Consider the following 13,368-nt stretch of genomic DNA (forward strand, 5'->3'; position numbering starts at 1 on the left):
TAATTTCATCTACCAAAGGAAAACTTTAATAAATAAATATGAGAATTTATTGAAGGCAACCTTATGTTTTGTCTTTATTATTATTTACACCCTCTGTCGTATGAATATTTATCATTTAGACCCTGTCGATTAGTTAAATTAACCATGAATGTAAAATGACTTTCATACCCTTGAGTAAAATTTTTATATTTTAAGAGTAAAAAAAGTGAACAGGCCAAGGTTGAGGAAGCTTAATGGAAATATTTACTCATAGAAACATTTTCTAATAGATATATACAGAAAGCTCTGTGAGGTTCAAGAAACAATTACACAGAATAGGTGTAGGCATGTAAGAAACAATATACAAAATAGGTGTTTCAATCCTTCAAGTGCCCTGGCAGTTAAAATCCTGAGGTTCTGCCACATTATAGTATAAACAAGATGATCTTCCATCAAATTTTGAGATCATGTGGTGGGCCGCTAATCCGCAATATCTCTTCCCAAGACGTGCGATGCAAATGTCGATGATCCTTTTGAACATACTGTCATCCTGAATGCATGGTTGCTCGAGAAACTCCGCGAGCGGCATCCACTGGGCGTAGAAAGAAACATGCCATCAGAAGACAGAAGAATTTGCTCAAATAATCAACGGCAGAAATAATCCACACTACGAAAATTATATGTCGGACAAAGAGAAGTGGCTACAATGGTGACAAGAGTTCTACATTCAGTACTGTCTTAATCTTTAGCGATTTGATTAGTCTGTATATAAGCTGATTGAACCAGGAACACAGAACCTGAGGTATAATATGAGAAATTGCATTTGATGATACAATGTGAATTGCTAGAAACAAATATATGTATTAAAGAGTTCCATGTTGCAATCTTATAAAAGAGAATGGTAGGCAGCAAGGATGAAAAACAAAAATTTTAAGTAGGAGCTCTTTGGATAAATCCCTGTCATCAGAATCTTTTCTGTTAGTAAGCAATCAATGTTAATTCTCATTGTCCTTAACGACGACAATATAACAGGTGTATAAGTAGTGGAGCATGAAACCCCTACTCCGCTCGAGATAATGAAAAACAATGCAGTAATCATATAACCAGCAAATAAAAAACTGAGTTCCAAAGATATGAATGCTCTTTTTGTACTGAACCAAAACAATATTTACCTTAGCTGCTTGTACCTCCATATCATCTATGTTGATCTTGTGTGATAAAGGTCTCAGCATACAGACGAAGAACAAATCTGATTTTTCAAACGCCACGTGATGTGCATGCCTAATAAGGATGAAATAAATCAATGAATTAACTTCTAGAAAAGAATATCATATCTTTATTTCTCTAATAAATTGTTCACACTGCCCCATTTCAACAAAAAGTTAAGGCCATTACAGAAGATCACTACTATCAACTAAGAGGTGGCATTAATGGATGTCAACCATGTATAAAAATAAGTGGAATGATCTCCAGGTTCCCAGATCCACCAAATCCTAACTCACAATGAACTCTATTTTGAGAACATGGACATTTAGACAATAATACTCAGGGAAAAAGATTACAGATGAACTTAAATCATAGTATTTTCCTTGTATAGACTCATAAAACCAACAGGATAATCTTGCATGTCTTATATGATGAGCATAAATGCATGCTCCATGTTTCTTTTTATAGTAGTCCTATGAATTTCAGTTTACTAATTATAGAACACGTGTGTTGGAGGGTGTCACTTAGAGGGATAGGCATGACATCTTGCAGCCTGTGGTGCATTAGGCCTCTTGAGAATGATATTACAGTTCTAAAAGTACTAAAATAATTGCACTCGAAGAGTGACATTGAGAATGTGATTTGCATTAGCTTTTCTGAGTCAAACTAGAAAATTTCTGAAAATATGCAGCAATCAGAAGTATCATTACCTAAATGCAATCACTTCCACAAATTCAGTGTCGATCTGTACAATGCATCAGAGGTTGCATTAACATTCAGTTTGGTAGCCTACTTAAGTTGCATAAAATGTGTATTTATAAAACAAATATATGTATGAGTTTGTGCCTTACACCAGTTTCCTCCTTAACTTCTCTTACAGCCCCAGCAAAGATCTCCTCAGACTGCAAAATTGAAAATACTGAATGACATATTGTGGGTTTTAATCATTATATATTGTATGCTATTGTAGTTCTGGCTGAGAAGTTACCTCATGAATGAACCCCGTAGGAAGTTTCCAAACACCACAAAGTGATGAAGCGCAATACTTCTCTTGAACAACTAGCACCTTCGAAAGTTCGTTAGAGTGGCATCAGTAAAATTGTAAAATTGAAATGTATGCACTATTTTGGTGGTGAGCATCTTTGAAGTTCTAATAGGTTATGGTTATCATAGAGGATAGAACCGCTAGCAGAGTCATCACACAATACTAAATGTTGAGGTCATCATGTGGGTATCTACTCCCTAAGCAAATTCTGACAGTTCACAGTATCAACCAGAACACTTATGCTGCAAGAAGTTCTAAAGCAGTGACCATTTCACTCAGGAATTTCCTTAAGTTTTCAGGCAGTCAAGATCCATCCTCGTAGCTGCATGACATTGGTTTTATATACACATAATTTACAATATAACAGTAGGATCCTCGACTATGCACCATCAAAATTAAAACAAGCAACATATATTCAATTTTACCAGGAAAGGACATAATAAATCAAAAGAAGCCGGTATCATTATACAGATACATAGTTCACCTCAGGATATGGATTCTGTGATTATACTTAAAAGATTCCAGAATAAGTTCACAAATTTATATTGTCCAACTTTTGTTGCAATTCATTGCTTCAGACACTTCAGAACAAAATAAAACATCAGTACATGTGGTAATATGGCTAAAATTGGAAAGTCTGCAACTTATATTTGCATTTCACGACAAACAAATGGAGTATCAGTCTATCAGGTCAGTACATTCTTACATCACAGAAAAGGAAGAAGCATCATCTTCTCCAATGTAGCATTATAGGCATACCTCATTCTGATCATTGATCACGAAACCTCCAACTCCAACTTGATGTGATGCATTGGCAGGAAGCATGCAAGGTCCATCAGGAATCCAATATGTTAACATTACATATGCTTCCTCTGCATGGTGGTACTTGAAGCCTTCCTGCATAACATGCTGGTAAAGTTATCTTCTGTGAGAAATGCTTTGAGCATTTTCTATATTTGCTAAAAAGTTGTCAGTCACGATACCAGTTTCAAATGGCATACATAGATGTAGATAACTGTCAGAATAAAGGACATGCCTACTACCATTAATTTCATATGCCACAGTACCACTTTAGATTTTCAATCGGGGAGATGGCTAATGAGAACATACCTTCACTGCTATTGGGACGTACTCAGATCGATCCAGTGGTAACTTAAGCCATACTCCCTTCTTTCCCTGAGAAAGACATATAAGTACTGATTCACTGATCATCTGAATGTTCTACAAATTAGATGCGATTTTCATATATTTTTTCCCAATTCTCTAACGATTCATAAAAAAAATGGAAAATCTGAATGTCCACAAGTATAAATGGAGAACATATGAGCCTGTCAGCAAATATGATCTGCACCTCCATCAAGACATATCTTCACCTTATATGTTCAAAAAGCAACTGTATGCCATTGGAAACTAGAGTTATTTCTCAATTGTTTCCAGAAATATGATGTGCTATACAAATGAAATTGATAAATAAGAACCAGATCTTACCATTAATTTCCAATAAGAAAGAGAAGCCTGAAGGGCAGTACCAAAAGCATTAGTCTCCCAGGGCAATCTGTCTGGATTGATGATGATTCCCCCATACTCATCTTCATAAGCATCAAGTATGTGGTCATTTGTAGGGGATGTCCATAAACATGAAGAATCATTAAATCCTTTCATATCAGAAGAATCACTTCTCAAGAACATCTTAGGAGCTATAGGCTCTATATTTTCACTCGATATTCTAGTAGTTGCATACGAAGCCTTCACTGGGAACACTGAAATTGGAAACATAAGGATATGAATGATGAAGATAGATCAACTTTAGAAGAATAAACCAAAATTCATAACAGTGTTCCTGGTGCACAAAGAGAATAAACCAAATATTGAGATGGCTAACTTTCCAACTCAGCGAGTATGAACTGAGTTCATAGTGCACATAGTGTGAAACAAAATTCATAACAATGAGAGAGTTCAGTCTTGTCATCATAACACTCAGAAGATTAATACTTTTTATAAAGCTCGTATGTGCCACGACAATCTACATGAATCCACATTGAAAGGCATCGTAATAATCTGTATACAATAAGAAATCATCAATCACACTTGACTTGAATAAATTATTCCACTGAAAGATTACTGTGTGAGAAGTGTGGAACAGGACAATGCTCTGCTTAAGGTTTCATCCATGTAATCAAACTTAATCAGGAAATGCATAAACGCAGAGATGGCGTTTCTATGATTTTACTTGCACAAGAACCTATCTATCAATCATTGAACTTTGCTAACTTAACATCCATGCAGAACAGTAAAAACAAAACACAAATGGCTCATTAAAAGAGAAAAAAAAATAAAGCATTTGCTGATGGAGAAAACTACCTTTCCACTGAGAGGAACATAACCAATTAGAGAATCTCCCGCGACCCCTCAAGAAATTTGAGCATGTCTTCCCTAAGATTAGCCTCTCCGACCTCGAATCTAACACCACCTTCTCCATCACCCTCAAATAAAGCACACACCAAAACTTATATACTCCTCAGATAATATCTAAGAATCACTCCAACAACAACAACAACAACAAAAAACCCCCATTTTGCCTATCAAATCAACATCGAAAACAACAAGTAAGACCGTGGGAATTGTCGCATTTCGGATGCCGCAATGCTCACTAACTACAAAACCCCAAACTGCAAGAAACCCAGTTGATAATCCCCCGAAATTACGACTAATTAGGTAGAATCTTATCCTAAATCCGGTATCGGCCAAATGGGTTTTGTTCCTACTATCTCTACTAATTGAGCGGTGGACAGTGTCCGAAAGTGACTCGCAAGTTTTTTAAGCGATTTGCTGTAAACGTTGGTTGATTATTTTTTTTCTCTGATGGACTGCAGATCTGAACGAAAAGCATCTGCCGTCAAAAGTGTGTCAATAAGTGTTCAGTCGTACCGTTGGTTCCTGTTAGCCAGCACGAGGGCACGTGATTCATGTTGGGGGTTTAGAGAATTATTTCTTTTTCTTTTTCTGAAAATATATCAAAAATGTTCCAAGATTTTACTTCTATTGATGTTTAAAATTAAATATTTATTATTCGACTCTTATATTTTATCTTCCATTGTCTATCTAAAAAATATCTAGAGTTAACTCTTATTTATCTTATAATAATATAATTATTAATGTTATTTTGCATCTATAGTTAATTTAATTTATTCTTATGATAACTACACGATAGAGTATAAATAATAAGGATAACTCTTTTCCACGATTAATGATCCTCTAAACTATTAATTTATAGTTAAAAAAAAGTTATCCTAAATAATAATAAAGTACAGGGTGTTTATGAAAATTTTCTTTATTTTTAGAAAAAGAATGTTGTTAATTAATTAGCTGTCGTTGATGTCGGCAGGGGAGTTGATCTTTTTGGGGGGGTGGGGGGAGTTGATTGGTAGCCGAGGAGTTCAAATTTGTACCAAATACTACCCCAACATTGCTGAAGCTGTGGTTTTCCAACCATATAATATAAAGTGTGAAACTTATTGATGGGCAGAACTAAATATCAATCTTGTAGTTAGGAAAAATAATTATAATCTACCTTGTTTTACCCATGTGATTAGGACCCTTATTTTTTTTTTGTTATCATAATTAACTTATATATTTGTTGAAATTAAAGATATTCAATTATATATAAAATTGTATAGACGGACTAAAATATTATATATATATATAATATTTCTAATCGGTAATATTTTAGAATCGTTGAAAAGTTTATTCAATTATCTACAACATTATTTATAAATAAATATTTTAAAATTCAACATGTGGTTCAGTCGACGGAGAAAATAATAATTTCAGTTTGGATATAATCATATATAACTATAGTAATGAAAGCGGCACAAATAAAATTATACGAGGTTAAGTGAATTTAAATCTAACCACGAGGTGTAAATTTAAATATAGTTTTTTCTTAATTTTTTTTAAATCCTAAAACACTTTTATTAATTATATTTTCTTCAAAAAAAAATTCTAAGTCCTTTTCACCTCACTCTCAGCAAAGTTTAGGACCATTATAAGGGCCCAAAGATAATAGATCCGAAATATGGGCAATATTATGGAGGATAATATGCAATTCCTACGGCATGCTGTGAAAAAAGAAGAAGAAAAGAGGATCAAATGGATATTTTGGAATTTGTTGGGATAATTAATTAATTGTAAGCAAGTGGTAGCCCAATTACGAGTGGTCTATTTAAATTGAGATCTTTTGGGCTCGTGTCGCTATTTTGGTAATTAATTAATTGGATGGAGGAGGAATATATTAACTTAGTTCGTGGATTTGTTCGGTGGTTGGTCTTAGTGGTCTCCACGTGGAGGAGAGGATAGGGTTCGTGGATCCTCCAAAAGAGTGGGACAACTATATGCATCACCAATCACCATCGTTGTATAATATTATATTTATATATTTTTTTATCAAGGAAAGGAAAACAAAAAGAATATATAATCAAGTAAATAGTAATGATCGTGTTATTATTTATATATGAGAGAAGAGAAAAGGATAAAAGAGTAATTTTATCCTTCATCTCTAATGTTATTAAATCTGTGCCACGTGTGTCAAGTGCAATTTTTGTTAAATATCATGAGTTTTTTTTTTTTTTTTTTTTTGTTTACCATTCTAGATAAGCCCATTAAATATTGTACCTAAGTAGGTGAGTTCAAGTACCCGTAGTAAACTAGATGTTGTGTACATTAGTTTATATATATTTACTATTTACTCTTTATGCATAAATAAGATTACTCATCATTTTATACAATCAATTTTTTTATATATACTTATATAAATTATTTTACGTTACGTGGTATCCACATGGAATATAACTCACTTAATTCTATAAATAAATTTAGAACTCACCTGTTTAGGTATAATATTTGATGAGCAAGACTTAAAATAGTTAAAAACTCTAACCTCTGGACATCTTTTAGATATAATAAAGTGATTGGGATCTGGAGCTTATCTGAACACGGGGTCACTATGATGGTACATACTTGGGGCCAGAACTATAAGACTTGGATATAATGCATCTACCGGCATCTTACATTCAAGAATAATTCATGGATTCTTTTGTCTGCTCGAGTATATATTAGAGAAGTCCAGCATTCATAGCATCGATGGTATGATGGAGCAAACTACAAACCAAATTGTCTAGCGATATTGTTAAGCAACAGCATGGAGCACAGGCACCTTCGCTTATCTAAGCTTCCAGCACTATAATCTCATCTACGCTCTAAATCCCGCATGACGAGCATGTATCCACGTCGAATTCAGACTTTGGTAATGGCGTCAAGTCAAGTAGCATATCGAATTCAGACATTGATAACGGGGGCATCAAATTGAAGCTCTAATTGCTTGTGGAAGGCCGATCGCTTCCGCATCCTTTCCTGTTGCATACCGTTCGGAAGGGGTAATTTAGGTTGTTACATTTGGTACAGCTCCAGCTACCTTCAGGGGCATCTGAATAGTCCTTGTTGCTGGATGAACCTCGGTTAGCAGCCTGGTGGTAATCAACAGCAAAAGAGCATTAGAAAGGAAGAGGAAAAATAGGCATGAAAAAGGTTATCTCTGCCACAATCAAAATGCCTGAGATCTGCATTTAAGAAATTTACTTTCAAATAACAAGATAATAAACAGCAGATGTTAATAATGAACTGGCAGGATGTTTTTATGCTACTAACGAGGAACATCTACAAGGTTATGCACGCCTGATGCAGAAAAAAGGACTTTATGCCACACCAGCTACTAGGAAAGTGGAATACTTTACGCCCACTTCAGATGTGAAAAGGCAATGACCATACAGAGAGATCCAGCATTGCCAGGTGACGAACCTTGGTCTGCTTCAATGGATGACCTGCTGGTTTGTGTATATATCCTCATGCCTACTAGGAACAACGGAACACCCCAAGGAGATTACGATGCTACGAGTACTAAGAAGCCTAACAATTTGCCGGCAAAATATCAAGCAGAGATAAATACAGGAAATATTTAATTTAAGTTTAGTACCTCCATCCAAAAATAGAACTTGGATGAAATTACAAGCTTAAATAGATTTTGAAGAAAAAAAATCTAGTGTAATATGCATCATCTTGACCAGTACATGGATAAACAGATAATGTGAGCAAATAACAAAATCCGGCTGACCTAATCTTGAAATTAACAAGCTGAAATCTCATCAAAAATGGGCTACAGTCAAGAGAAGCTTAGACAAGCAAGCAATTATTTACTTTATGACCCATTTGAAAGAGAATTTCTTTCCATTAGTTGGCCATAAGGCCCATAAATAAATTAAGATGCCATCATGCCAGACGATGGAAAATATGCCGACTCTCAAGTTCTTTAGGGGGAACCTATCGAATGCATTTCTTCTACTAACATTAATTTCAATTGCAGAAAGAGTAAATCATATTCAGACAACAGAGGGCTCATGACAGTGGGTTCTCAAAGAAAAATATTTGGCCGAGAGAAAATGGCACGTGCGGCATTATTGCTCTATGCCTAACAAACACATCCTGGCCTAACCTAGGTTGATTTCCTACACATTTCATCAGTTGACATAAGCAAAATGATCCCTCAGGAGTTGTGATTATGAACAATCTAATACAACAGATAAGAAGGAACTTGCATCTCTTATCAGAGTTTTTGCTTAGAGGATTCCACAGAAAGATGAAATAAGAAAGCAAAAGAAAACTGTGCTTACAGAAGTAGGCCTTGGAGTTCCACATTTCTTCATGTTGCAAGTGGTTCTGAATTTAAAGTTAACATTATCACATTTTGGACAGATCCAATCACCTTCTGATAGCCCATCAGGACCTATCAATTTTAAATAACAACAGCAATCAAGTAAAGTGAATATTAAACTTAGAAACAAAAAAAAGATACCACAAAGTAAAACTAGCGCAAGCTATATCATATACTGAATAACAGTTAGACAGAATAGTTACGAGAAACAGCTTTGTTTTTTTCCCTTTTCTTTTGTAAACAACACCTAACCTGATGATCAAGAAATGAAGGTGATACTTCAAAATAAAGAACAGTATGAAAGCTGTCATTAAATGACCAATAGAAACCATCATACTGAAGAGTCAAAGCCGTAAAGAAAACAAGATCACTAGAATAAGTCTAATGAAGTTCCAAACCAACAAAAATGAAAGCCAATAATACTGAATTTATTATATTTATTAGAAGTAACTCAGAAAAAGTTATATCTCAACTCTCAAGTCATACCCAAAGAAGGTTTGGCTTGCCAACTCTGGCTTAAAGCCCCAAATTTAAATTGCAAGTTTGCAACGCTAGCACCAATTCCTAGATATCAAGTTGATAATGTTTTCAAATCCATTAACTATATTTGCAAGGAACCTTCTCAACCTTAGGATGTGATCCATATTCAACTTCACACAATAGTGGGCGGGGAGGGGAGCTCTTTATGATGATCATGTGGATATAAATATGTGTGTGTACCAAGTCTAACTATAACTAGAACACGAGCAGCACATTGATACATAGAACATGTGACTTAATGCAAAACCAAATAAATTTACCAAACAAGCTGATCTCAGCATAACAAAAAATAAACCTATAAACACAAAATACAAGATCCATTTATTGTGTTACCTCCGCGACGCTTTCGTGAAGCATTATTATCCAGTAATGCCCCTCCAGACCATGGACTGGATACCTTCAGAAGCCAAATGACGCATATAATTGAATAATGTAGGGAAAATTGTGAAGAACAGCCATTAAACAAATCTACAATATAAAAGTCCAACCGGCATTGGAGATCCTCGAAATCCATAACCATAGCGGTCCATGCCAGGGCCAGGACCATAGCCCATGCCGCCTGCAACACCGAAGACACTAGTAAGGCAAAGACACGTGTCCAGGACTCCAGCACACCTCTATAATTAAAATATCACTCTCCAATGCCAACAGAAAATGTACATAGTGTCTGTTCACTAGCTCCCAGTAACATGTGTACACCTACAGAGAGAGAGAGAGAGAGAGAGAGAGAGAGAGAGAGAGAGAACCTCCCATTGGTCCAGGTGGACCATATGAAGAAAAATGACCATATGCTCCCAGAGCACCAGCAGCTGGCCCATAGTCATAACGCAATCCAAGATGTGGAAATGGAGCACCATAGCTACCGGATATGCCGAGTGGGATGGGCGGCGGAGCCCCAACACCACCATAATAGAAAGGTGCTGGATGATCGTAACCTCCAGCAATAGGTGTTGGCCCCATTCTCTGATAAGAATAAGAAAAAATGAATACATACAGACATAAAAATCCAGCTCACAAGCCAAAATAGCATGTACAACAAGAACTTCACATGGACGCCGAAAAGTTAGTGCTACAACAAAATGAAGATCATCTTCTATTTTCTATATCATTTGAATGTAAGTCTATACTGTAAAGAGTAAACAATGTCATCTACATATTCTATTAGCAGATATTTATGTCGAAGAATCTTTTTTTGTGGCACTTGCAAAAATGGCACCTGCAGCTGACATGATGGTCTTCATTTGGTTAGCACCATCCTGCTTCACCTACTAAATAATGTATTAGCTAATTGCTACCATATTAGAACGCATAATAATCGTCAAATGATTGTCTTTTCTTCACTAAAAACACTGCAGATTAGGTGAAAAGTGCACATCAAGCACATTGAACATTCTACAAGGTTTGTGTTATTCTGTATATTATATCCACAGAAGCATCTTGTCCGAATATCTAAAGTTGCAAGGCAAACCCCAAATGCCATGCTTAACCACAAAAGGTAGGCCAAGAAAGAAGCCGGCTCAACGCTAACATTAACATCTATGGGAAGCTCTAAATTCTGTTGCTTTCCATTGATATTGATTTTAGAAGAATATGGATGTGGAATTGTATCAGTTCACTCGAGATATTCAAGGTGCTATCAACCGTTGGTAAGGCTAGCAAAGAAAACTTGTACTAGGAAGCTAAGTTTCCTACAAAAGAAGTCCATTTCAAAAAGTAGAAAGACAACAAGAGTGTCGCTTTCTTTTTAGTTAAACTAAAAATGTCTTAGTATAAAGGAGACCGAAATGAACTTACTGGGCTTGGGCTAGTTGTAGGCCGAGGAGCCCCGCATGCTCCACGATTGCAAACAGTTCTAAAACTGAAGTTCATATTACCGCACTGAGGGCAAGTCCAGTCCCCATCTCTTGCCGAAGCTGAAATTATAAGCAGTCGCTTGATCATGAACCAAAATAAAAACTATAACATCAAAAGAGTAGACAAATATTGGCAGATGTTGATCTCCTGTATGGTCCTACTAGCTACTGTTTGTATAAGAGAAACAGCTCAATCATGGACGTCAGAAATTGCATAACTGATGACCCGAAACAGCTAAAGACAGAATAATCAATGCGCCCCACTTTTAATACAACAATTAGATAACCATCATAACCCTATGACAACCTTCAAGAAAATATATCTAACGCCTAACTGTCAATCTCACACTGATCACAAGAGAAACGTACACTTCGAGAATAAAAAAGAAAATCTAAGATAGAAAGATGAAATCACTTCCACCTACCATCATTGCGAGACCTTTTAGATCCAAAAGAGCCCCGACTGTCCACCTGCATGAGCAAAATAACACAAATCAAAAACACAAGAAGATCCTTGACTGAATGCACATGGGAGTGTCGCCCAAAAGAAACCATTAGGTCAATCAGGAATCGTCAAGAACGACGACGAGGAGTATGAGGAGGAGCTAGATGAAACCCTAGATTCGCCGGCATAGAAGAAAAGAAGCGGAGATAGAGAAGTAGGGAGGGAGGGAGACGAAGAGGAGATCGATCACCTTGGCGGAAGCCATTGGAGAGGACGCAGCGCGAGGGGAAGAGGCGGCGAGAGTGGCAATGACAAACGAAGCCCTCCTACTACTCCCTCTCTCTCATGCGAGGCGAGACTCGAGTCTCCTTTCCGGAGGCGTTTCGCTTTAGGGTTTTTTGCGCGAATAACCTTTAAAAAATCTCTTATTTGCCTGTATGCCCCTCTAAAATTAATATTTGCATCTATATATACCCAATATGCATCGATACTCTTCCATTTTTTTTTTTAAAATTAAATCTGAATAATTTCATATAGAAAAAGCCAAATAAAAATATATATTTTTTAAATTTTACATATTTAAAAATGTTTAATTTTAATTTATTTTTATTATAAAATAACTGATAAACTGCCGATGACCCTGCCCCATACATAAATTAGCAACCATATTAGCTTTTCAATACATATGTTGGACTAAGTATTAACTCTCAATTCTGCATATTAAAGCTGACGTAAAGGGGAACCTTTCAATCGTGAGTTAAGAACTCTACTAATTCCTTATAGTCCAGCTCCAAAATGACCCGCTAGTTGTCTTAAAATCTGTAATGCTCATGTAGCTTCGAATCCAAGCGGGCTTTCTTCGTCAATTCAAATAACACCGGCAAATATCGCAGAGCCATCAAAGCAATTTATGATATATATATATACTACTATACCTTTTTGGACCACAAGATCAAAGGATCCATCAGTATTGACTTTAGTCTAATTTAGCGGAAGAGAGAAATCAACATAAAAGTGATTTACAATATCAAAATGGTGAGAGGCCAAAATTACTATCGCAAAACTCCTGAGCTGGAGTAATAAACATATTTAAACCTCTCCTTGAGGTGTTAAAAATATATACACCTCCCCTATCAACCAATTAGTTAAGAATATTCATAAAAGAAGATTTGAAAATATGCATACAAAATTATATGTTTAGAGGGCTATGCAGGTATAATATCAGAAGGACATACAAGTCAATAAAATATTGTCAATGGTGTATATATGCAAAAGAAAACATTCGTTTTCATTGCCACTGGATTCCTCTAGTACGACACGTGAGTGACTGGTTGGCACGTGTTGCTTGAGTCACGATCAAGAATATATGCTTCATGAATGTAATGTTTTTTTTGCTAATTATTTAATCAAAATTGCCTCAGTGTAATCTTTTTTCCAACAAAAGAAATTATATATATAGATAAGAAAATTATGAACTTACCGACCGTTAGAAACTCCGATCACAAATATGCAACATCTCAGTAATTATTAATTATAT

The 13,368-nt window shown here is 35.7% G+C and overlaps 2 protein-coding genes across 2 annotated transcripts; both read right to left on the bottom strand.

Annotated features, from left to right (window-relative positions):
- Window positions 1–220: 220 nt before the first annotated feature.
- LOC140765095 (nudix hydrolase 8-like) lies at window positions 221–5,045 on the bottom strand. Its single transcript, XM_073104010.1, has 9 exons — window positions 4,592–5,045; window positions 3,719–3,990; window positions 3,341–3,406; window positions 2,990–3,127; window positions 2,174–2,251; window positions 2,037–2,087; window positions 1,896–1,930; window positions 1,152–1,260; window positions 221–571 (listed from the first exon to the last, which is right to left on the bottom strand). The coding sequence occupies exons 1-9, from the start codon at window positions 4,707–4,709 to the stop codon at window positions 365–367; spliced, it is 1,074 nt and encodes a 357-aa protein (XP_072960111.1). The 5' UTR covers window positions 4,710–5,045; the 3' UTR covers window positions 221–364.
- A 2,248-nt stretch (window positions 5,046–7,293) lies between these two features.
- On the bottom strand, window positions 7,294–12,239 carry LOC140764170 (ranBP2-type zinc finger protein At1g67325-like). The gene is made up of 8 exons (XM_073102578.1): window positions 12,082–12,239; window positions 11,812–11,857; window positions 11,328–11,446; window positions 10,280–10,496; window positions 10,022–10,092; window positions 9,867–9,930; window positions 8,953–9,065; window positions 7,294–7,752 (listed from the first exon to the last, which is right to left on the bottom strand). The coding sequence occupies exons 1-8, from the start codon at window positions 12,094–12,096 to the stop codon at window positions 7,600–7,602; spliced, it is 798 nt and encodes a 265-aa protein (XP_072958679.1). The 5' UTR covers window positions 12,097–12,239; the 3' UTR covers window positions 7,294–7,599.
- Between the last annotated feature and the right edge of the window lie 1,129 nt (window positions 12,240–13,368).

Source organism: Typha angustifolia, chromosome 8 (assembly GCF_048772165.1).
Source record: "Typha angustifolia cultivar Huaian chromosome 8, ASM4877216v1, whole genome shotgun sequence".
In the NCBI taxonomy this organism is placed as follows: Eukaryota; Viridiplantae; Streptophyta; class Magnoliopsida; order Poales; family Typhaceae; genus Typha; species Typha angustifolia.